The 25661-nt window shown below is 41.6% G+C and overlaps 1 protein-coding gene across 3 annotated transcripts; it reads right to left on the bottom strand.

The window, feature by feature from the left end:
• Positions 1-13541: 13541 nt before the first annotated feature.
• Positions 13542-24040, bottom strand: rps21 (ribosomal protein S21). Of its 3 annotated transcripts, none has more exons than XM_059980760.1 (6): positions 23919-24040; positions 21836-21934; positions 21383-21446; positions 19101-19172; positions 16417-16472; positions 13542-13636 (listed from the first exon to the last, which is right to left on the bottom strand). In XM_059980760.1, exons 2-6 carry the CDS (start codon positions 21883-21885, stop codon positions 13627-13629), a joined length of 252 nt encoding a protein of 83 aa, XP_059836743.1. In that variant the 5' UTR covers positions 21886-21934; positions 23919-24040; the 3' UTR covers positions 13542-13626. The 3 variants fall into 3 exon arrangements, with proteins under 3 accessions (XP_059836743.1, XP_059836744.1, XP_059836745.1); XM_059980761.1 differs by having other exon boundaries at positions 23854-23959; XM_059980762.1 differs by lacking the exon at positions 13542-13636 and having other exon boundaries at positions 16413-16472; positions 23919-23977.
• Between the last annotated feature and the right edge of the window lie 1621 nt (positions 24041-25661).

Genomic DNA, 25661 nt, shown 5'->3' with positions numbered 1-25661 from the left:
TTATGGGCTGAGTGCGGGTAGGTGGGACTAGGTGAGATTAAGGGTTCGGCACGGACTAGGAGGGCCAAGATGGCCTGTTTCCGTGCTGTGATTGTTATATGGTTATATGAATTACATATCCCCATTACTAAAGAAATGGAATATGTTGCCATATGTGGTGGAAAAGGCACCATAAGGCCAACCCAGACACGTCAGCTCGTTTTGGGACTCAGCGTTTGCCACGTGACAGCCAGGAAGCAACAGCGTGAAAGAGCAAAATGCTCAACAAATCGCACACTTACAGTCAAGTACAAATAATGAACTAAATCAAACCCACCCTTGGTGTCCGACTCTGAATATACGTGGCAATGCAAGGGGAAAACTCTGGGTCAATTATGAGAGCATATCCAGGAAGATAATGAAGTGCATACACGCACTGCAATGGCAGCAGATTGACAAAGCAAAGTTCGTGTGTGAATCAGTATGCACGAGTAATGAGTGTGTTTACCGAGCGCTCTCCATCACAGGGCCCAATTCCAGATGGGCAAAAACATGCTGTTTTTTTGCACCATTGTGTGGACGTGTAGATAGAAAGCTTAATTTGTCCTTTTGACTCAACTATTACAGCACACAGGGTTGATTTAAAGGTGTGCGACTACCTCAACATCATCCTAATCTTATCTAGCCTGAAACATGAAAATAGTCTTTCAGTAATTCCAAGAAATATAATTTGTCTCCTAATGTACATATTCACTTGGTACAAATGTAGTAGCACTGGCTGTATTATTAAGTGCAGAAATTTATAACACAACAGACTCATAAAATAATTTTAAAATTATTTAACCTATTAACCTATAACATATTTCAGGAAATACTTATATAAACTTATTTCTGATGGTCATTGTCAAATAAAGACCGGCTTTTATTTTATCAACATCAGAATCAGATTTATTATTACTGACAAATACCGTGAAATTTGTGTTGGTTAGCGCAATGTTATCACAGCTCCAGGCATTCAGAGTTCAATTCCGGTGCCATTCTGTAAGGAGCCTCTGTATATTCTCCGTGTGAAATACGTGAGATTTGCTCCAGTTTCCTCCCATGGTCCAAAGATATACCGGGTAGGTTAATTGGGGTCATAGTAAAATAGTCCCAATGATTAGGTTAGGGTTAAATTGTGTTGTGAGGTAGCTGGGGCAGTGTGGCTCGAAGGGCTGGCAGGGCCTACTCTGCAATGTATCACTGTAGAGTCATAGAGAAGTACAGCACAGAAACTGGCCCTTCAGCCCATCTAGTCCATGCCAAAACCATTTAAACTGTCTGCTCCCATTGAGCTACACCAGGACCATAGCCCTCCATACCCCTACCATCCATATACCTATCTAAACTTCCTTAAACCACTTGTGCTGGCCGCTCATTCCACACTCTCACTACCCTCTGAGTGAAGAAACTTCCCCTCATGTTCCCCTCAAATTTCTCACCTTTCACCCTTAACCCATAACCTCTGGTTGTAGTCCCATCCAACCTCATTGGAAAAAGGCTACTTGTACCTACCCTCTCTATACCCCTGATAATTTTGTATACCTCCATCAAATCTCCCCTCTATCTTTTACGTTCTAAAGAATGCATTCCTAACCAACGTTCCCTCTAAGGTGTCCACGCCCACGCATCTTTAGTTACTCATGCACAAAGGAATTTAAACTGCACACAAAAGGTTGTCACTGTTCACCTCGATGGCACGTTAAGTATATTTCACAATCGTAAGCAATCACATTTCCTTCTCTGGTTTCTGATGTGGAATGTGTTAACAACATGGAGTTTATGATGATTTGTCTGCAGAATTTAGAACTACCTTATTAATACTGATTTTATTGAAGAAATTATTGATTCACTATGTCAAATTCCAAAGAAGCAAAGGGCATGACGTGCAAAAGAACTGCTAGTTCATTTAAAACGGAATGGCTTAATGAAACAGTAGAAACTGCTAAACTGAAAGGTCACAAGGTTAGGACTGTGCAGCTACTACGAGAAATATTTATGTACAATACAGAAACTGGTGTTACCTGAGTGTATTGTCACAGCTAATAAGTCTTATTGATGTGCATTATTTTATTTCTTTTAAACAATGAACAACACACTGGACTTCGTCGTTTATTATCCTTAGAATAGCTTCAGGCTTACTTTCACTTAAAAATTCGGTGCACACGTTATCGTCACTGGGCAAAAGGTTGCACAGCACAAGAATTTTGCGCACACAGGTCATTACAAATTAGAGGGAACATTGGTCCAAACCTATTCAACCTTACTTTATAACTCAGGTCCTCCAGACCCAGCAACATCCTTGTAAATTTTCTCTGCACTCTTTCAACCTTGTTTATACTTTCCTGTAAGTGACCAAAATGGCACATAATACTTTAAATTAGACCTCACCAACATCTTATACAGCTTCAACATAACATCCCATTTCTTGTATTTAATACATTTGGTTTATGAAAGCCAATGTGCCAGATTATTTCTTTATGACCCTATCTAACTGTGACGCTACTTCCAATAAATTATGGACCTGTTTTCCCAGATCCCTTTGTTCCACCACACTCCTCTGTGCCCTATCATTTCCTGTGTTAGATCTACCTTGGTTAGTCTACCAAAGTGCAAAACCTCACACTTGTTTGCATTAAGTTCCATCTGCCAGTTTACAGCCAGGTTTTTCAGCTGATGCAGATCTCTCTGCAAACCATGATAGCCTTGCTCGCTGTCTGCTACACCCCCAATCTTGGTGCCATCCACAAGTTTGTTAACCATATTATCATAGAACATAGAGCATAGATAGTACAGCACAGTACACGACCCACAATGTTGTGCCGACCCTTAAACCCTGCCTCCCATATAACCCCCCACCTCCATGTACCTGTTCTGTAGTCTCTTAAATTTCACTAGTGTACCTGCCTCCACCACTGACTCAGGCAGTGCATTCCACACACCAACCACTCTCTGAGTGAAAAACCTTCCTCTAATATCCCCCTCGAACTTCCCACCCCATCATCAGCAAGGGAGATGAGGCTGAGTACAGGGCTACGGTGGGAAACTTTGTCACATGGTGTGAGCAGAATGATCTGCAGCTTAATGTGAAAAAGACTAAGGAGCTGGTGGTGGACCTGAGGAGGGCTAAGGCACCGGTGACCCCTGTTTCCATCCAAAGGGTCAGTGTGGACATGGTGGTGGATTACAAATACCTGGGGATACGAATTGACAATAAACTGGACTGGTCAAAGAACACTGAGGCTGTCTACAAGAAGGGTCAGAGCGGTCTCTATTTCCTGAGGAGAATGAGGTCCTTTAACACTTGCTTGACGATTCTGAGGATGTTCTACGAGTCTGTGGTGGCCAGTGCTATCATGTTTGTGGTAGCAGACACCAACAGAATCAACAAACTCATTCGTAAGGCCAGTGATGTTGTTGGGGTGGAACTGGACTCTCTGACAGTGGTGTCTGAAAAGAAGATGCTGTCCAAGTTGCATGCCATCTTGGACAATGACTCCCATCCACTCCATAATGTTCTGGTTAGGCACAGGAGTACATTCAGCCAGAGACTCATTCCACCGAGATGCAACACTGAGCATCATAGGAAATCATTCCTGCCTGTGGCCATCAAACTTTACAACTCCTCCCTCGGAGTGTCAGACACCCTGAGCCAATAGGCTGGTCCTGGACTTATTTCCACTTGGCATAATTTACTTATTATTATTTAATTATTTATGGTTTTATAATTGCTATATTTCCACACTATTCTTGGTTGGTGCGACTGTAACGAAACCCAATTTCCCTCGGAATCAATAAAGTATGTCTGTCTGTCCTTACCTTAAAGCCATGTCCTCTTGTACTGAGCAGTGGTGCCCTGGGGAAGAGGTGCTGGCTGTCCACTCTGTCTATTCCTCTTAATATCTTGTACACCTCTATCAAGTCTCCTCTCATCCTCCTTCTCTCCAAAGAGTAAAGCCCTAGCTCCCTTAATCTCTGATCATAATCCATACTCTCTAAACCAGGCAGCATCATTGATATAGATGACAAATAACAAAGGACCCAGCACCGATCTCTGCGGCACTCTGCTAGTCACAGGCCTGCTCTCAGAGAAGCAGTGATCTACTACCACTTTCCGGCATCTCCCACAAAGCCAATGTCTGCTCCAGTTTACTCCTGCACCCTGAATACTGAATGACTGAACCCTCTTGACCAGCCTCCCGTCCAGGACCTTGTCAAATGCCTTGCTAAAGTCCTTGTAGACAACATCCTCTGCCTTGCCTCTGCCAACATCCACTGTATCGCTAAATAAATAAATATAGTGCAAGATATAAAGAATGACTAAAAGTTTGAATAAAACACAATCAATAAATAAATAAATACATAGATAAACAAATAATGGAAAAGTTGAATAGTGAGATAGTGTTCATGGACTGTTCAGAAATCTGATGACAGAGGGAAAGAAGCTGATCCTAAAACACATAGTCTGGGTCTTCAGGCTCCTGTACCTCCTTGCTGATGGAGTAATGAGGAGAGTGCATTCCCAGATGGTGGGGCTCTCTTTTTGAAGATGTCCTCGATGGTGGGGAGGCCAGTACCCATGTTGGAGCTGCTGAGTCCACAGCCCTCTGTAGCCTCTTTCGATCTTGTGCACTGGACAAACAGTGATGCAGCTGGTCAGAATGATCTCCACTGTGCATCTGTGGAAATTTGCTGGAGTCTTGGGTGACTCCAAACAAGAGGACATGAGTTCAGAGTTAGGGGGCAAAAGTTTAAGGGTAACACGAGGGGGAATTTCTTTACTTAGAGAGTGGTAGCTGTGTGGAACGAGCTTCCAGTTGAAGTGGTAGAGGCAGGTTTGGTATTGTCATTTAAAGTAAAATTGGATATGGACAGGAAAGGAATGGAAGGTTATGGGCTGAGTGCGGGTCAGTGGGACTAGGTGAGAGTAAGCGTTTGGCACGGACTAGAAGGGCCGAGATGGCCTGTTTCCGTGCTGTAATTGTTTTATGGTTTATTTGGTTATATGGACACACCAAATCTGACAGTTAATGTCACTACCATGGACTCCGCTGCAGAACCCCAGCATCCTTGCAGGTGGGCAGCTGAACAAGGTCGGTAGTTGCACTCGTGAGTTTCATTGTGGTTGTATTTAACTCCCTTCATTGAGGTTCAGTCTTGTCGAGTCTTGACTGAAGCATAGCGACAGCAACACACCCTGCGTACCTTCGTCCCCTTTCCGGGAAAGAAGACTACAGTTTAGATTGATGTTCTGAAGGAGTGGAATTTATTTAGTATTAAATTACTGCTTCTGAGCTCAGCGTCAGTATTAGCTTTCAGTTTGAGCATTTTAGTTAACGGCCCCGTTGGACAAGCGTTTATTATTTTCCTTTGTTCTGCAGAGTTCTTATTAAAACTTAGTGAACTGTGCAGTCTGCTTCAGTGTCTCTCCCTCGATGCTTGGGTCATCACTGCACGGCAGTGACACTTAAATTCAAAATCATTTGGGACAAATGGTAATAGCAAAGACTACTATTAAGTGCTGAAAGTACACCACAACTGGCTCATAAAATAATTTAAAAATCTCACAGGATGCCAAATATTTCATGGCCAGTAACCTATTTCAGGAAATATAGATTTCCTAGACAATTGCTATCTGCCAACGTGATTGGGAGCAGATAGGTCTCAAAAGCGTTGAATGTACAGTATTTGAAAGTAAAGACTGTGGAGAAACTGTAAATCTAAAATCTATACACAAAATATTGCAAACTTATATATGCAGAGAGTGAGAAAAAGTTAATGTTTTAGATCTATGACCTTTCCTGACCTGATGTTAACTGTTTTACTCTGTACTGAGATTGATGGCTGTAGAGTTTTTCACACACTTCCCCTTTGGTTTGACTGTGGACAACATAGGAGACTGCCCTGCTTTGTAACAGTTAGCACAATACTTTACAGGGCCAGTGACCCAGGTTCAATTCCCATCGCCGTCTGTAAGGAGTCTGTCTGTTCTCCCCATGACCACGTGGGTTTCCTCTGGGTGCTCTGGACTCCCCCCACATTGTGAAGATGGTTTGTAAGCTAATTGGTCACATGGGTGTAATTGGCGCAGGCTTGTTGGGCCGAAAGGGCCTGTTACTGTGCTGCATCTCTAAATCAATAAAAGAAAAAGAATTTAAAAAAGAAAAAAAACACCCCCTGCCCTCTTTCTCTATTCCCCAATCACCTTTTACCTCTTCTACCTGCCCAGCACTTCTCCTTGGATCCCCTTCTTTCTTTTCTCCTAAAGTCCTCTCTCCTCTCCTATCAGGTTCCTTCCTCTCCAGCCCTTTACCTTTCCCACCCACCTGGCTTCAGTTATCACCTGCCAGCTAACCCCCTTTCCCTCCCCAACCTTTTTATTCCGGCTCGCCGCTTCCTTCTCCGTCCCGATGAAGGGTCTCCGCCCAAAACATCGACAGTTTATTCATTTCCATGGATGCTGCCTGACCTGCTGAGTTCCTCCAGCATCCGCAGACTTTCTGCTGTTGAAGGTAAAAGGAGTTTGCAGCGGTTGCCTTGGGATTTCTGCTAACATGCCAGAGAGTCTTGAGTGTGTGCAAATAGCATGTCAATGAGAAATAACACATTTCTGAGAGGTAGCAGCACCTTTGTCCAGCTTCCTGTGGGAGGGAAGAATGAGCAGGACATTAACTGGTTATCCTAGATGACACCTATTTGAGAATTACGTCCTTTCATATATCCCTTGGTCTAAATGAACAGCAAATGAACATAGCTGCAGTTAGGTATCACCAGGGTGTTAATTAAGTTGGAGAACTCCGTATTCATTTCAGAGGGTTGCAAAGTGCTGAGATGCTTTCTAGCTCAAGTTGGGCCACAATATGGCTGTGGAAGAGACAGCAGAGGTCAGAATGAAAGTGAGGTTGAAAAGTAAAGTGATATGTAATAGGGTCACTCCTGTGGACTGAGTGCAGGTACTTCACAAAGTGATCATACAACCTTCAGTTGGTTTCTCCAGTGTAGGGAACAGCATAAAGTGAAAACTGAATGTGCTAGGCTAGATTGGAAGAAGTGCAAGTGTCACCTGGAATGATTGTTTGTGGCCCTGGCTGGTGGGAAAAGCTGAATGGACAGATGTGTGGGAAATACAGGTTGAGCACTCCTAATCCGACATGGTGCCACAAATGGAAAAGTCCACAGGGCACTGGAAAACCGTCTCTGCGCACCACAGTTTTGAGAAGTGACCTCATATACCCTGAGTGTGGCCCTGTTGGTGTCAGTTTGTTTTCAACAGTCATCATAGCCAGACCTTCCTGCATTACTTATCAAGATTACCAAGTGTTTTGTGCTTATTCGCTGTTCTGCGCTGTGAAGATATTGTTGAAAATGTCATAAACACCTGCAGTTACCCCAATGAGTAATAGTGAAGAAAAAGGGGGAAGCATTTATGTTTGTTTATGACACAGAAAGTCAAGTTGTTGGAAGATGAAGCATCTGACAGATGAGTATGGTGTTGAAACCACCACCATCTAAGACCTGAAGAAAACAGGAGGACAAACGGTTAAAGTTCTATGCTGAAAGTAATGAACAGAAGTTAATGAAAAATAGAAAAACACAGTATAAAGCAAAAGATGATCTGGAGCTTATGTTGAAAGAGTGGATTCATGAGCATTGGAGTGACTTAACGGTATGCTGATCATCATGAAACAAGCAAAGATCCATCACTACAAACTGAAAATTGAAGGTAATTGTGAATATTCAGCAGGCTGGTTGCAGAAATTTAAGAAAAGGCATGGCATTAACTTTTTTTAAAGATCTGTGGTGATAAAGCATCTGCTAATCATGAAGCAGCTAAGAAATTCCTTGATGAATTTGCCAAGTTGTTGCCGATGAAAATCTAACACCAGAACAAAATGTTCCTCCTCAAAATTATGTCAACGATGATGAACCCCTTCCCTCAAGTTTCTCAGACCCGATGTAGTTCTAGTGTTTGGTGCTGCATGTCTCTTCTTTTGTAAGCAAAAATATTTTTTACTTGCGCATAAAATCTGGAATTTCATCTCCACCTAAAGTCCCATATTTGAGTGTAATGTAACCAGCATCAGTATTGTGTTAAAAATATTTTTTTTTCACCACCTCACCCAGCAATCCCCCACTTTAATCCTAGCCAAATCACGGGACAATTTACAATAACCTATTAACCTACCAACTGGTAGAATAGGTAGTTGGACAGTGAGCGGAAACCAGACCACCCTGAGGAAACCTATTTGGTCACAGGGAGAACGTACAAATTTTTTACAGTCAGCGGCAGAAATTGAACCTGGGTTGCCTGTACTGTAGACTGCTGTGCTAACCACTACTACCAAATGGTAAATGGAAGTAGATTTTGAGTTTAGACTTGGACCCCATCCCCAGCTATCTCATTACATAGATGCAAGTTTTCCAAAATCTGAAATCTGAAACTCTTTTGGCTCGAAGCATTTTGGATAAGGGGTGTTCAACTTGTCGAGGAAACATGGCCTAGAGTTTTGTCCACTGTTACAGAGGGGAAGCCACATATCAGGAAGGAAGACAACCTTTGTAAGACATGAGAGAAAAAGGCCTCATTATTGGAACAACTACAACATTGATGGAAGAACCGGGAAGAGGGAATAGCATCTCAAGAGGAGGCAGCATGAATAGAGTCAAGGTAGCTGTGGGAATCTGTGGCTTGCACAGTATGTTATAGTGAGTCTGCTGGTTGATATGGAGGCAGTGATCTGGAAGGGGAGGAAAAAGGATGAACCTTGTAAAGAACAGAGCAGAAGTTGGCAGCTAAAGTGATGGAAGCAGCACTTGCAGAGCTATGGTTCAAGAATTTACATCAGATGAAATATCGTAGCACCACCTGCTGGTGACTCTAGCTTTTGCAGAAAATAAAGTCATTTATAGATTGTTCAGTTACTGCAATTCAAAAATGTGAAAACACTAGGAACTTATTGACACTGTTGACATCAAATCGATTTTGAGTGGCGAAGTTACCAGAGTCTTGCTGAAGGGCTTTGGCCTGAAACATTGACTGTACTCTTTTCCATAGATGCTACCTGGCCTGCTGAGTTCCATTTTGTGTGTGTTGCTAGAACTTCTTAATTACAATGTTTGGGGTATTTTCTTATTAAACAGTAAAGTGGCTTAAAGAATTTTGTTGGCCATAGAAAAAGGCTGAAATGACATATGCTGGCAGCATCAGTGAAGAGCACAGAATCAGAATCAGGTTTGTTATCACTGACATATGTCGTAAAACCTGTTGGGTTGCAGCAGCAGTACAGTGCAATGCATTAAAAATGACTACAAGTTACAATAAGAAATATAAAAATAAATAGTGCAAAAAGAGAGTAAATTAAACAAGCATTTCAGTTACAAACTTCCATCCAAGCAGCAAAATATTAAAGCCATTAGTTCTTAAAAAGGGCAAGATCAACCAAAGTGGCTTGGAGCATAAGGCTGAGAGATGTAAGACTGTAAGGATGCAGAATGGCTCAAAAACTGTCATGAGGAAAACGGGAGATGAATAGCTATGGGACATCATAGAGCAATTTGCCATGGTAACAGGCCCTTCAGCCCAACTCATGCTGACCTGAGCTAGACTCAATTCACTACATTTTTCTCATATTCTAAACCTTTCTTATTCATGTGATGTCTGAATGCCTTTTGACCATTGTAATTCTGCCCTTTTCAATGGCTTTCTCTGAGAGTTCATTCCACATACCCATCACCGCTATGAAAATGTTCCCCCTCATGTTCCCTTTAAACATTTGTCCTTTCACCTTATATCCCTGCATTCCAGATTTTAACTCCTTTTACCTGGGAGAGACTTACTATTCACTCAACCCACACCCTTCATGATTTTACATACAGTACATCCTAAGGTCATCCCTCAGCTTCTGCCACTAAGGGAGGGGGAAATACTCTCTAACTCCAATTCAGCATACTGCCCTTTACCATTTCCAGTTTTATTATGCTATTAATGCTATTCCATTCCCATTCTCAATTCCAGAACACTTTCAAAGTATATTTATTATCTTAAGTACGTATATGCCACCACACACAGTACGACAGCAAGATTCATTTTCTTGCAGGAACTCACAGTAAAACAGCACCTAAGAAATCAGAAGGGCTAAAGGAAGGCATGGGGTTGCCCTAGCAGGCAAGGTGAAAGAGAATCCTAAGTAACAGGTATGTTACAAGCAAAAGGATTGCCAGGGATAAAATTGGACCTCTGGAGGATCAGAATGGTAATCCACCTGTGGAGCCAAAAGAGACAGAGAAAGCCTTAAGTGAATCTTTTTGCATCTGTATTTACTCAGGAGAAGAGTCTATGGAAGAGGGGTAAAGCAACATTGACTTCATGGACCCGATACAACTTACAGAGGAGGAAGTGTTTGCTGTCATGAGACAAAGTAGGATAACTAAATTCCCAGGCCTGACAAGGTGTTCCTTTGCACCCCGTTAGAGGCAGGTGCAGAATCGCAGGGGTGCTAGCAGAGATATTCAAATTATCCTTAGCAACAGGTGAGGTGCTGGTGGATTGGAAGATAGCAAATGTTGCTTTGTTGTTTTAAGAAAGGATCCAAAAATAAACTAAGAAATTATAGGCCAGTAAGCCTGACATCAGTAGTAGGTAAGCTATTGGAAGGTATTCTACAGGACTGGATATGAGTATTTGGATAGTCAGCATGGCTTCATGGTAGAAGATGGTTGCTCTCTAACTGGCGGCCTATTATTAATGAAGTGCCACAGGGATCGGTGCGGGATCTACTGCAGTTTGTCATCTATATCAATAATCTAGATAATGTGGTTAACTGGACCGATCAGCAAATACTTCCAGAGCTTGCAGCAGGGTCTGAACCTGGAAGCTGAAGCTGAAGCCGGAAAAGTGGCAGATAGAATTTAATGCAGGCAAGTGTAAGGTGTTGCACTTACCAGGGAAGTCTTACACAGTGAACAGTAGGGCACTGTGGAGTACTATAGAACAATTCATTGAAAGTAGCATCACAGGTAGACAGTCATAAATGCAGCTTTTGGCATGTTGGCCTTCATAAATCAAGTACACGAGACGGGATGTTATGTTGAAGTTGCATAAAACGTTGGTAAGGCTAATTTGGAATATAGTGTGCAGTTTTGGTCACCCCACCTATAGGAAAGATGTAAATAAAGTTGAAATAATACATAGAACATTTACAAGAATGTTGCCAGGACTGGAGGACTTCGAGTTATGAGGAAAGATTGAATAGATTAGGACTTTATTCCTTGAAACACAGAAGATTGAGGGGAGATCTGATATAGAAAATTACAAGGTGAATAGATAAGGTAAATGCTAGCAAGCTTTTTCCACCGAGGTTGGATGAACATGTTAGGGATCTGGAACAGCAGCTGCACGACTTTGGCTTGGAGACTAGGTTATTGACACTAAGCATCGGTCTGTGGTGCATAAGGAAAAGATGGGAACAGTAGTGATAGGGAACTTAATAGTCAGGGGAAGAGGCAAGAGATTCTGTGGACATGAATGGGGACACGCAAAAGGTGTGACCTGTACAAAAGTGACAGGTTGCACCTGAACCCAAGGGGGGAAGCAATATTGACAGCCAGGTTTGTTAAGCTGTAAGCAAGTACTTAATTTGGCAGAGGGGTTGGGAACCAAAATGAATGGACTCAGGATACGACATATAGTGAAAAAGCAGAGATATCAGTCAGGAAGGGCAGGCAGATGATAAGATTGCGGCCAGCAGGGAATCAGTGCATTAGGAATGCAGAATCAAAAAGGGTAGCAAAGGTAGGAGAAAGGAGCTGACCAATAAAATACAATGGAAAATGCATGGTCATGAACTTTGGTAGCAGAAATAAACGTAGACTATTTTTTAAACAGGGAGAAAATCCAAAAATCAGACATGCCAAAGGTCTTAAAAGTCCTTTTGTAAACACCCATAAAGTTAACTTGAGGGCTGAGTTGGTAGCGAAGAAGGCAAATGCAATGTTAGCATTCTTTTTAAGAGGTCTACAAGAATTGTAGAATATGATGCAGAGGTTTTATAAGATAATGGTGAGATGCCACCTTGAGTACTGTGAACAGTTTGGGCTCCTCATCAAAGAACGGCTGTGCTGGCATTGGAGAGGGTTCAGAGGAGGTTCACGACAATTCCAGGAATGAAAGGATTATCATAGCTCTGGGTCTGGATTCACTGGAATTTCGAAGGATATGGGAGGAACACTGTATTGAACATTTTTGAATATTGAAAAGCCAAGGTAGGGTAGATGTGGAAAGACTGTTTCCCATGCTGGTGGTGGGGGGGGGGGGGGCATATTGGACAAGAGTGGACCTCAGTAGAGAGGGGTGTCCATTTAAAACAGAAGCAGAGGAGGGACTTCTTTAGCCAGAGGGGGTGAATTTGTTATCACAGGCAGCTGTGGAGGCCAGGTCAGTGGAAGGCAGATTGGACACAGCAAAGGTTATGGGGATTGGGGCTGAGGAGGGGAAAAAAAAGAGCAGCCATGATGGGCCAAATGGCCTAATTCTGCCCCCATGTCTTATGGTCTTACATGCAAGTATAAACGTCCGAGTGAAGTCTGCTTTATCACACTACCAAAAGTGACATGCATTTCCTGATGTTCTGCAGATGTAATAAGCCACTTGTGTAAATCTTATTTCTTCAAATGCTATAGATTAGATTCAATTAGTTACAGGATATTTAAGATGATTTATAACTCGTCTTGGGTGGGGAAAGAAATCTTTTCAAAACAAAGTTGGCATCAAAGCATTATCATTTTACTTTATACAAAAACTCATTATGTTTCACAATTGTTAGTTTTAAGGGCTACTTGTTAAGTTTCATCTGAAATTGAACTTTTTCCTCCCATAACAGTGTGCCCGAATCTCTCCCAGGTATGAATCGCTCAGTCTCTCAAAAACAGCAATTCTTCTGTGATAATGCTCAAAACAACCTGAAAATATGCAAAGAGCACTTTACTGCTTCTTTTTTTGAGTTGTTCATTTTTATATCATTAATTACAGTAAATCTTCCTTTAATTTAATCAGAATTTCTATATCAAAATAAACATATCGGTAATCACAATGTCAGTATTAAGCAGATGGAATTATCAGTTTTATAAATAAATTTGGTTGTAAGATTTGACCTAAGTTAAATGATTGTCATATCTGTACATCTTCGGTAAAGTACACTCAAAAATGCCAGTTCCAAGGTCTGCAACCGTCCTCGTAGATTCTTAAAGAGGCAAATCATTTTTGATATGAAACAGCAATCCAAAATCAAGGGCTGCAAGATCAGCAGACCTGTCAGAAAGCAGAGCCTGGAGAACACTGAAATTTGCCTGTTCCAATAAACATTTTAGCAGTACATTAGATTGATGACAAGGCTATGCAAGTAACGCAGGCTAACATAAATGGAATGGACTAGTTCAAATGTAAAGATTTGTCTGATGGATAATAATGTCATAATGTGAAATATTTAAACTACCAATTCATGTATGTCCAATGATATATTAATCACTTATTGCAAAGGACAACAGCCAATTTTGTTTATTTTTTTATTTCTATACAAACATCAGCCTTCCCAAATACAAGTCTTCTGCTTGTTAGACAGCCCTGAAAAGAAAAAGGACACATATTATAAAGCAAAAAAGTGTTCATTTACAAATTTGATAATTCTATTAAGATTGCTGCTGACTCATGAAAGTTCTGTTAGAGCCAGCTCAAACCAATCATCAAGTTTGCTGATGACGCAACAGTGGTTGGCCTCATCAAGACGACATACAGAGAGCAGGTAGAGCGACTTACAGAATGCTATAAGCATAGCTACTTCAGTCTCAATGTGGACAAGATTAAAGAGATAATTGTGGACTCTAGGAAGGTGCACACTGGCTAATCCTCACCGTACATAAATGGGCTCCACTGTGGAGACAAACAGGAGCATTATGTTTCTGGGAGTGCACATAATGGACAATCTCATCTGGTCCCCGAACAATCTCTTCCATCCCTTACCATTAGGAAAGAGGTACTGCAGTATTACAGTTGAGGCCGGTTCATTGGCTATATTTAAGAGGAAGTTAGACATAGCCCTTGTGGCTAAAGGGATCAGGGGTTATGGAGAGAAAGTAGGTACAGGGTTCTGAGTTGGATGATCAGCCAGGATCATACTGAATGGTGGTGCAGGCTTGAAGGGCCAAATGGCCTACTCCTGCACCTATTTTCTATGTTTCTACTAGGATAAGAAACAGCTTCTTCCCCCAGGATGTGAGATGACTGAACTTCCTGCCAGTATCCACTGCATGTTGTATGAAGCACCAGTAGTGCTATACTGCTTACTTTTTAAACACGTGTTGTAAATGCACCTTATGCTAAATGTCTTTTGCACTCAGGTTGAATGCCCTAGTTGGGTGGTCTTTCACTTATCCTGTTATAGTTACCATTCTATAGATTTGTGAAATATGCCCACAAGAAAATGAGTCTCAACGTTGCATATGGCAACATGTGTACTTTAATGATAAAATTTACTTTGAACTTTGCTCCTGTGTCTAAAGAAATTAGTAAGATTTTGGAATCTAAAAAGAGGAATTTGTAGGAAAAGGACAGATTGATAGCAGACTGAAGACAGTTTGATTTCTAGAGCAAGGGGTGCCATGGTAGTGTAACACTATTATAGTTCAGGATATTGGAGTTCGAAGTTCAATCAGTGTCCTCAGTAAGGAATTTGTACTGTGGAATGTGCAGTGTTTTCCCGGCTTCGAGTTTCTTCCCACAGTCCAAAGATGTACAAGTTAGTAAGTTAATTGGTCATTGTAAATTGTCCCATGAATAGGCTAGGGTTAAATGTGGGCTGCTGGGCTGTGTCGCCCAAAGGGTTGGAAGGGCCTATTAAACACTATCTCTCAATAAATAAGCAAGCTTTAAAATAGTAACAATTTTTTTGTCATCTGCTAACTTTAATTCCCCTGAAAATAGAATGCTAGATATAGCATCCAAGGAGACAGACTCAGTTAACATTCCAAGTCAATAATCTTTCATCAGAACCCTGCCTACTTATGTTGAAAGCTACAGCAGAAGTGTTGATCTCCTGTCTGATCTGATGAACATTTGCCTTTAATGACACTGGAGAGGTAGCTAGTAATGGGGGTTGAAGAAAAGCAAACTTAAAAAGCATTTAATGCCTATCTTCATTGTGGAATTCCCAAGCAGACTGCCAGAAATGTGAGAGTGGAAGGGAGCAGAAGTGAGTGTTTTTGCTATTCTTACTATGGAGAAGTTGCGCAGGAAGCTGTAAAGTCTGTAAGTAGATACGTCACCTGGACCACACCCCAGGGTTCTGAAAGTGGCAGCTGAAGAGATTGCAGCGGCATTAGTAATTATCTTTCAAGAATCACTAGACTGAAGGATGAAGGGAGGATTAATGGCTCAAGTTTGCCAACGAATCGAGGATGGGTGGTGTTGAGGAAGCAGAGTGTCTGCAGGAGGATTTAGAAAGATTGAGGGAATGGGCAAAGTAGTAGCAGATAGAATGTAGTGTAGTAAAGTGCACGGTCATGCACTTTGGCAGAAGGAATAAAGGCATAGATTATTTTCTAAATGGGGAGAAAAAATTCAAAAATCAGAGGTGCAAAGAGACTTGGGAGTCCTCGTGCAGGAGTGCCTAAAGATAACTTGCAAGACGGTAGTCAGTGGTAAGGAAGGCAAATGCAATGTTAGTATTCATTTTGTGAGGACTACAATACAAAAAGGACGTAATGCTAGGGCTTTGTTAGACCACAGTCCGAGTATTGTGATCAACTTTGGGCCCCTTATCCAAGGAAAGAAAAGATTACCATATGAAGAGCCTTTGATGGTTCTGGGTCTGTACTTGCTGGAGTTTAGAAAAACGAGAGAGAGATCTCATTGAAAGCCAACGAACATTGAAAGAGTGCTTGCCGAGAGGATGCTTTCTACACCAGGGGAACCTCGGACCAGAGGGCACAGCCTCAGAATTGAGGGACATCCATATAGAACAGATGTGTAAAAATGGTTTTAGCCAAAGGGTGGTGAATCTGTGGAACTTATTGCCACAGCACCTGTGCAGGCCTAGTCATGGCTATATTTAAAGTAGAGATTGATAGTTACTTGATTAATCACAGTATCAAAGGTTACAGGGAGAAGGCAGGGAAATGGGGTAAAGAGGAATAGTAGATCAGCCATGATAGAATGGTGGAGATCAATGAGCTGAATGACCAAATTCTACTCCTATGTCATATGATCTTAAAACAATGCCGCAAAATCTCCTGCATTTGGAATTGGAAAGGCACTCTATTTTCTAGCTGAACACCCCGTATGTGAACTTAAAAATACAATAATGCCAACACAAACAAAATCACACTGAGGTTCAAAATATAGCTTACTTGGCCACAATCCCGTCGGTCTTTGCTAGCCTTAGGATACAATCATCTGATTCACCCTGTTAAAAAAGAGAAAATGTGGAGTAAGTCTTCAAATGCAATGTAGGTCAAATAGCATTCCACTATCACCAAAAACAAATGAGTGAATGTAAACAATGTGGTCTGTGCAAGTATGGATAAAATTGCAGTTCTACACAGCGAGCTCAACAATACATACTTACAATACAATGTGGTACCACACAATTTACTTTCAACAGGAGCACAAATTGGATTTTGACCCACTTACACTCAAGCAGCTGTCTCTATGTTATGTATATTTTCAAGGATTCCAATTACACTCTTTCACCGTGATTAGTTACCGACAATAACCATTATCCACAAAATGAACCTTAGCAAAGCCCTGAAGCTTCTGGAATTTACCTACCACTACATCTGGTCTGCAGCAGATGCAATCCCAATGGTTCGAAAACCCCAAAACATGTCAGGCCGGTGTCTCCTCTATACTAATTATCATCCCTCCACACTAATCACCAGGCTTCAAACCCTGAATCTCTGCGCCTCCCTCTGCAATTGAACCCTGGACTTCCTTATAAGGAGACCACACTCAGCATGTATTGGCAATAACTTCTCCTAACTGACAATCAACAGTCTGAGGATGCATGGTTCACCTGCTGCTCTACCCTCTCTAAACAAATGACTTTGTGGCTAAGCATAGCTCAAAATCCATGAATAAACATGCCAACAACACCGCTGCTGGTAGAATCTCAGATAGCGACCAAGAGATGGAATAGATTGGCTGGTTGACTTGTATCGCAACAACTTTATACTCAATATCAGAAACAACACACTTGTCCTCAATGAGTGGTCAGCAGTAGAAAGGGTGAGATGCTTCAGTTCCCAGGCGTCAACATCTTGGGGGATCTATTTTGGACCCAATACATTGCTGCAATCAAAGTATGCATGCCAGTGATACAACTTAAGTAGTTGAGAAATTCTGTTTTGTCATCAGACTCAAACATTTCAGTACTGAGGGAAACATTCTGACTTGTTATATCACAGCCTGTATTGAGGCTCCATTTCACAGGATCGCAAGAGGGATGTAGGTTCAGCTAGCTCCATCATGGGGACAATCCTCCCAACATAGAGACAGCCCCTCAAGAAGGATGCATTCATCACTAAGGACCCTCACTATCTCAGAGATGTTACCTTCTCATTAACACCATTGAGGGAGGAGGCACAGGAGCCTAAGACAGAAATGGCTTATCCCTTGCCACCATCAAATTTCTGGGTGATCCATGAGCCCATGACCACTACCTCGATATTCCTTTCGTTTACTGCATTACTAAATTTTATAATTTATAATAATTTTTATCTCTTTGCTCTGTACTCTCACAGAACAACAAATTTCACCGCATACAAGTCGGTGATTAACGACCCCGATTCAGATTTTGGCTATTCTCACTCAAAGAGGACAATAAGTAAACTCTGTTTCACCCCCAGAACTTCAACCAAGAGTAAGTAAAATTGTGAACAAATTAAGCAACAGAAAACTTTGGTGCCATGGTAGCACAGCAGTTTGTGAGACGCTATTGCAGCTCTGTGTGCTCTGCAGTTCAGAGTTCAATTCTGGTAAGGAGTCTCTGTACGTCCTCCCCGAGGAATGCAGGGGTTCTTCCCGGGTGCTCTGGTTTCCTCCCACAGTCCAAAGATATATCAGGTAGGCTAACTGGTTGTTGTACATCGTCCTGTGATTAGGTTAGGGTTAACAGGGTTTGCTGGGCAGGCACGGCTTGAAGGTTTGGAAGGGCCTACTCCACACTGAATTACTAAAATTAAAAATAAATAAGAGTAATGATATATTTTCTCAATTCTTCTTCCTTATCCAATACCATCACTTTGTCTCAAGGCAATCCCAAAAATGAATTTAGAGACATTTTCTTCTTCAGCTTTGACCAAAAAAAAAGGCCAAGTCAAGACACTTCAACAGAAATCACACCAGAAATGGAGCCCACTTGTAATGAATAAACCTTTATGTGTACTAGTATAGTTAATATAGAAGGTAAAAGATTCTGCTGACAATTATTTTTATTTACACTGTTAACCCGCTGCAAAGATGATGGGGTGAAATTTTTGATTTAAACATCTGAAAAGTTGTGATTTCTGGGAAATCTACACATACATTCATAGGGATTCCATGTAAATGACTGAGATCAAGAAATTATAAGGAATCCCTACCCCCCCAAAATAAAAAAATCCCATCAATGTAAATCCTTATTTAAAAGAGCAACATTTCAGCATACATGTTCATTTATTGAGATAAAGCGCAGGGTAGGCCTTTCAAGCCACACTACCCAGCAATCCCCTGATTTAACCCCAGCACAAATTACAATGATCAATTTACCAACCAACCAGTATGTCTTTGGACTCTGGGATGAAACCGAAGAACCCAGAGGAAACCCATATGGTCATGGGGAGTACGTAAAATATCATTATAAGCAGTTGGTGGGAAATAAACTAAGGTCGCCTGTAAGGTACTGTGCTAACCACTATACTACTGTGCCGCCAATGTAAATGGCAAACGCAAGATCATCGTTAATGTGCAATTTCACACATCACCATTAAGCTCCTTATTATAAAAGGATAATAAACCGCAAGTAAGAATTTACTTTAATCGAAAATGTACATACCATCCTACGAATAGCTCCACAGATGGCATAGGTTTTGTGCTGCCCATTGAATCTCCCAGTTACTTTATCGACCTAAGATAAAAGAGATTTCAACAGATGCTTCAAACAAGGAGATGTTTTGGAAACCTAAAAGCAAAATCTAACCAAGTCAGGTACAAAGTCTGGTCATTGTACCAGAACAGGTATTTTTGATTAAGTGAAGGTGAGAGCTGAGAAGAACAGTGTAGATGATGTGAATATCAATTCTTAAAAGGCCAAAGAAAATGAAATTTAGGAAGTAGAGTCAGCAATGACAGGTGGATACAGAAAGCCAATGGATGCAAAACAAGTGTGAATGGATGTTTCTCCAGACTAGTTGGAGCTATACAGTGGTTACTGTTAGGACAATTAACTCTTTTTGTATATACATTAACAACTTGAATTTTGGTGCCAATGCTCATGTACAAAGAATATATATGACACAAAACGTAGGAATATAGCAGTGTGAATAATAGTAAAAGGACACCCATAAAATATGTTAGGTATTGAAAATATGAATGGTTTTGATGCATCTCATTCCTAAACAGGAACCTCTACAATGCATGCAATTCAGGCAAATAAAACAACTAATATTCCGGTTAAAATGGATTTTAAGAGTTCTGTCTTGTGTATATCTAAAAGGAAGTTTTATAAAGCTCCTTTGAACTTGCCTTGTTTAGTCAGTAAGAATTATAGAATGCTACAACATGGAAAATGATCATTTGGGACCACCTTGCTTCACCCACATCTGATACATCTCTGCTCTTCCCTACAGTGCTGTAAATATTTCCACAGAAGTAGACATCGAACTTCCTTTGGAATATTATTACTAAATCTGCTTCCAGCATCCCTTTAGGCAATACAACTCTAAAAGCAAATTTCTATAGTTGCAAGATATCCAAAGTAGAAATTTTTAAAAATGCTGAAAATTCTTAAGTCAGACAGGAGAGAGTAACATTTTAGTTTGTTTCAAATCAATCAAGTTTAAGCTGCAGACAAAGGGGAAGGTACATTTTATATCATTTCAGACATGTTATTTTTAAATAACACATACCTTGACTACCATTTCATGCAGTACCATGCACCATCATTTGTACAATTCAAACTTTCCCACTGTCAGGTCCTTTTTTTAAGGATCAATTTTTTCCCTACCCCTCTTTCTGCATGACTATCCCATCTCTGCAACTTAAATTCTTACAAAAATTTACCATCTTGAATTAGTTGTTTTTTTCTCCATACATACTGTTTGACCTGCTGAATACTTACAGTATTTTCTGTTTTTCTCTCTTAAGGTGCAGACTAATGCTTTTTGCTGGTAACTTAGGTCAGCGCCTACCGTTTTCTACCAGCTTGAGAACAAGAAATTCTTTCTATTTGATCAGGATCATTTATTTTGAACAGAGGCAACAAATTACAGGAGCCCCCCCCCCCCGCTTTTCAAATGTTCGCTTTACGACAGCTCGCAGTTACGAAAGACTTACATTAGTACCTGTTTTCGCTAACCAAAAAGGATTTTCGCCTTTACCAAAAAAAGACACCCACTTTATACTTGTGTTACCCCGAGAAAGACTACAATGACCATGAAGCCTTGTGCGGGAAGTTTTGCGTGCATGTGTATGTGCGTTGTGTGTGTACGTGCGCTTGCGCGTATGTGTCGATTTTTTCCCTCCACATCGCTTTTGGCTCGCTCTCGTCCCGATTTTGATGTGAAACTACACCGTACATACAATATTTCTATTTTATATAGACTGTATATTTATCATATCATTCCTGATTTTACTATATGTACCTGTGTTACTTTAGGTTTTATGTGTTATTTGGTATGATTTGATAGGTTTTTTTTTGGGTCTGGGAATGCTCAAACATTTTTCCCATTTAAATTAATGGTAATTGCTTCTGCACTTTACGAGACTTTGGCTTACAAATGGCTTCATAGGAACGCTCTACCTTCGGATAGTGGGGGAATCCTGTACCAGCTCACTCCCTCAATGCAATACTCTTGACTGCCAATATACATTTTCCTGCCATAGTTTTCTGATTGGGCACCTTACATCATATCCAGTGTGTAAAAAAAAATTCCCTTTGGTTGTTTCTGTGAAGTCTGCTCACCATTTCTCATTTAGTCTCACAATTATCCTAGATTTTTAATATTTTCCCTTGGCAACCTGACCACAAGGACATAAGTATTTCCAATACCAACCATACAACTTCTAACCATAGTTATGTCTAAGATTTACAGTCTAAACTATTTATGTATAACTTACCTCAGCAAGGTTGATTTGAATAGAGGCATGGTCCTTAGCACCAATAATTCTGTTGCTAGCAGAGCTAAAAGCCAAAAATTAACAAATTAACATAGATGATCACATGTAATGCACATCACCATGTTCAAATATTTAGATTAGCTCTATTTGTCACATATACACTGAAATATTGAATATGTGATAAAATAGTAATTTGTTATCAATGACCAACAGTCCAAGGATTATGCTGGAGGCAGTCTAGAAGTGTCATCATGTTTCTGGCACCAACAGAGCCTGTCCACAACTAACCCTAACCAGTACACCTTTAGAATGAGAAGGGAAATTGGAGCAGCCAGAGGAAACTCAGAAGTAATGGAGAGGTCAGGAATCCAACCCTGATCTGAGATCACTGGCACTGGAAAGCATTAAACTAACTACTACTCTGACATGCCCTGCCACCCACTTCATACCTACCATTTGCGTGGAACATAAAGATCAACGAATTCTCCTGCGTCGTTCTGCATGTTGGATTTAGTTCAGTTGGAGGGCTTTTATTCAGATGTGACAAAAGATCTACAGAGATAGAAAAATAAGAACACATTAAAAACTGAAGTTTTCTATAGGCTGTTTCAGTTAACTGTTAAGCCTCCTTGTTGGTAAACACTCCTTTCAATTCATCACTTCATTTTCAGCAATACCTGCCTAACATTTATCCAGAATTACACATAGAATAACTTGAGTTTTGTACAAGTCCCATTAATTAAATGAACAGCTATTTATGAAAAATGAAATACCAAAGAAAAAGAAAAATGCACAGATGTGAGTGCCACTGACAGGCCTGTTTACTACACTGTACGAGATGAGAATAGGAGTTTCAGCCTTTAAATGCAACATTGAAAGAATATATACATCACAGAAGTGCAACTGACTTGGAGGAGCTGGTGTTTACATGCTCCATAGGATGAACTATAGGCAGATAAAAACAGATTCTTGTTGAGTTGTACAAAACTACTTTTATTGATCTAACAATTTTCATTTATGTGGCACTTTGACCATAAAACACTTAATGGTGATAGTTGCATTGCAAAGAGGAAAATATATCAATCCAAAAGCAAGAGATGAACAAAGAGAAAAGCAGATAACTAAAAAGTTGTTAAATAAACCTTAAAAAAAGATGGCAAGGCAACATTAGTGGAGGAAAGGGATATTGAAGAGGCCAGATAGGTCTAACAAATGATGTGTTACTGTATTAATCAAAATCAGGTTTAACATCACCAGCTTATGTCAGGAAATTTGTTAATTTTACAACAGCAGTACAATGCAATACGTGATAGAGAGAAAAAAAGAGTTACAGTCAGTAGATTTGTCCCTTAAAAGTTAAAATAAGTAGTGCAAGTCCATTGGAGATCGGATGGCAGAGCTGTTCCTGAATAGCTGAGTGTGTGCCTTTAGGCACCTGTACCTCCTTCCTGATGGTAACAATGATAAGAGGGCATATCCTGGGTGGTGGGCATCTTTAATGATGGCCTTAGGCACCACTCCTACTATGAAGGCTAGTACCCATGACAGCTGAGTAATTTACAACTCTCTACAACTTACTTCGATCTTATGCAGTAGACAACCTCTTCCCCCCCCCCCCAATACCAGATGGTGATACGGCCAATCTGAATGCTCTCTATGGTATATTTGTACAAGTTTGAGCCCTTTAGTTGACAAACCAAATCTCCTCAAACTCAGCTGAAATATAGCTGCTGTAGTAAAGAAACTGATACCAACACAAGTATGTGCAAAACAGCTGATCTGTCTATCAACACACACAAAATGCTGGAAAAACTCAACAGGCCAGGCAGCATCTATGTTAGAGTATAGTCGCTGTTTCAGGTCGCGATCCTCCTTGACGATTGTGTCATGTGCTGCACTTCATGATGACCCCACTTACAAGTTTCAATGGAATGAGATTGCTAACGAGTTTACATAAGATCAGGAAACATATCCCAATCCAAATGACAAAAATATAGAATAGTATTCAATGTGTTACTGTAACTAAGTGGTGCACGGCTAACAGTTAAACCAGCTTTATTTTTAGTGGGGGGCGTGAAATCTGATGGTAATTAATGGAAGAGGCAATGCATTATCTCTAGTAAATATCTCACATTAAGGTAACTAAAGGGATCACCCTTTCGCTGTAACGTGATTGTGGGAGCTTCATGTGCACACGTCGCCTTGAATGTTTCCTCCCACTTCCAGACACCATGAATTCCTCAGAAGACCCTTGGGAAACACAGAAGGAACGTGGCCCACCTACAGCACCTGGGGAGCCCGGTATTGCCTGCACACGGCCCAGGAACCGACAGCTCGGCGGCACCGGCGCGCCCGCCTCGGACACGCGGTGCCCCAACTCCCAACAACTAGGTTCCCTTGTTCATCATCAGCCCGACCGCGGCCCCAGAATCACGGCCGCCTTCCGTCTCCCATCCCGCCGATGCTCGAACCTGTGCTGTGACCGGGCTCGGAAGCACCCGCCACGGCTTTTCCCTCACTCACAGCCCGAACTCACCTCCACGCAAATGGCCGACACCGAAAAGAAAGGGGCTGGCGTTGCGGACGTGACGTCAACAATCGGCGCGCTCCATTTCCCTTGGGCGAACCCGCTCTAGTCAAGTTGCGTGCGCACTGCGGGGCAAATAATGAACCAGCCCTACTTCCTCATCCCCATGAGACAACAATAGCATTAGTCACTGATTTATTCATGTCACTTGTACTGCGGTACAATTACAAACTTTGTTTTACGGGCCATTCATAAAGACGGTTTTCATCACATCAGTCCTTTGAGGTAGTGCACGGGAAAAGCAATAACATAAAGCAGACTATAATGCTACAGTGTTAAAGATGCAGAGAACCTCCCATTAAAGCCCATCACATCAGCCAATGGCATCCAATTGTATTATTAATAAACCTAAGAATTTTCAAATTAAAGTCGAGCTTATTGCCATGTTCATAAGAAAAAAAAACATAAATTATATGGAAGAGCACTTTGTAGTGCAAGTCTTCTGCTGTGGAAACATGCATCATTCACAACAGCACATACATAATGCTGGAGGAACTCAGCAGGCCAGACAGCATCTATAGAAAAGGGTACAGTCGATGTTTCAGACCGAGACCTTTCATCAGTACTGGAAACAAGGATGAGAAGTTAGAGCAAGAAGGAGAGGGGAGGAAGAAGTACAAATTTTAGGTGATAGGTGAAACCAGGAGATGGGGAGAGGTGAAACAAAGAGCTGGGAGGAGAGGTGAAAAGGATGAAGGGCTAGAGAAGAGGGAATCTGACAGGAGGGTTAGAAGGGGGAGGATGACCAGAGGGAGGTGACAGGCAGGTAAGGAGAGGGAGAAAGGGAAACGGGAATGGGTGAAGATGGGGGGGGGGGGGGTTGGTGGGAACAATTACTGGAAGTTCGAGAAATTGATGTTCATGCCATTGGGTTGGAAGCTACCCAGACAGAATATGAGGTGTTGCTCCTCCAGTCTGGAAGAGGCCTCATCGCGACACTAGAGGAGGCCATGGACCGACATATTGTAATAGGATTGGGAAGTAGAATTGAAATGGGTGGCCAATGTGAGATCCTGCTTTTCCTAGTGGATGGAAAGTGGGTGCTCGGTGAAGCGGTCTCCCAATCTATGTCAGGTCTCACTGATACACAGGAGACCGCACTGGGAGCACTGGATACAGTAATGGCCCCAACAGACTCACAGGTGAAGTGTCGCCTCACCTGAAAGGATTGTTTGGGACCCTAAATAGGAGTGAGGGAGTAAGTATAGGGGCAGGTATGGCACTTGTTCTGCTTGCAAGGATCAGTACCGGGAGGGAGATCAGAGGGGAGGGACAAATGGACAAAGGAGTCGCACAGGAAGCTACCCCTGCGGAAAGTGGGGGGTGGGGGAGGGAAAGATGAGCTTGGTGGTTGGATCCCATTGGAGATGGCGGAAGTTACAGAGAAACATGTGCTGGGCGCTGAGGCTGATGAGGACGGGAGGAAACCTATCACTGGTGAAGCAGTGAGAGGATGGGTCGCACAAAATAGAAGAGATGCGGGTGAGATCAGCATTGATGGTGGAGGAAGGAAAGCCCCTTTCTTTGAAGAAACAGGACATCTCATTAGTTCTGAAATGAAAAGCCTCATCCTGAGAGCAGATGCGGTGGAGATGGAGGAACTGAGAGAAGGGGACGGCATTTTTACAAGTGACAGGGTGATAAGAGATATAGTCCAGGTTGCTGTAAGAGTCCGGGGATTTATAATAGACA

The sequence above is a fragment of the Hypanus sabinus genome, chromosome 9, assembly GCF_030144855.1.
Source record: "Hypanus sabinus isolate sHypSab1 chromosome 9, sHypSab1.hap1, whole genome shotgun sequence".
NCBI classification, from domain to species: Eukaryota; Metazoa; Chordata; class Chondrichthyes; order Myliobatiformes; family Dasyatidae; genus Hypanus; species Hypanus sabinus.
Note: the sequence above shows the minus strand (reverse complement) of the source record. Positions and strands in the feature narration are given on the sequence as shown.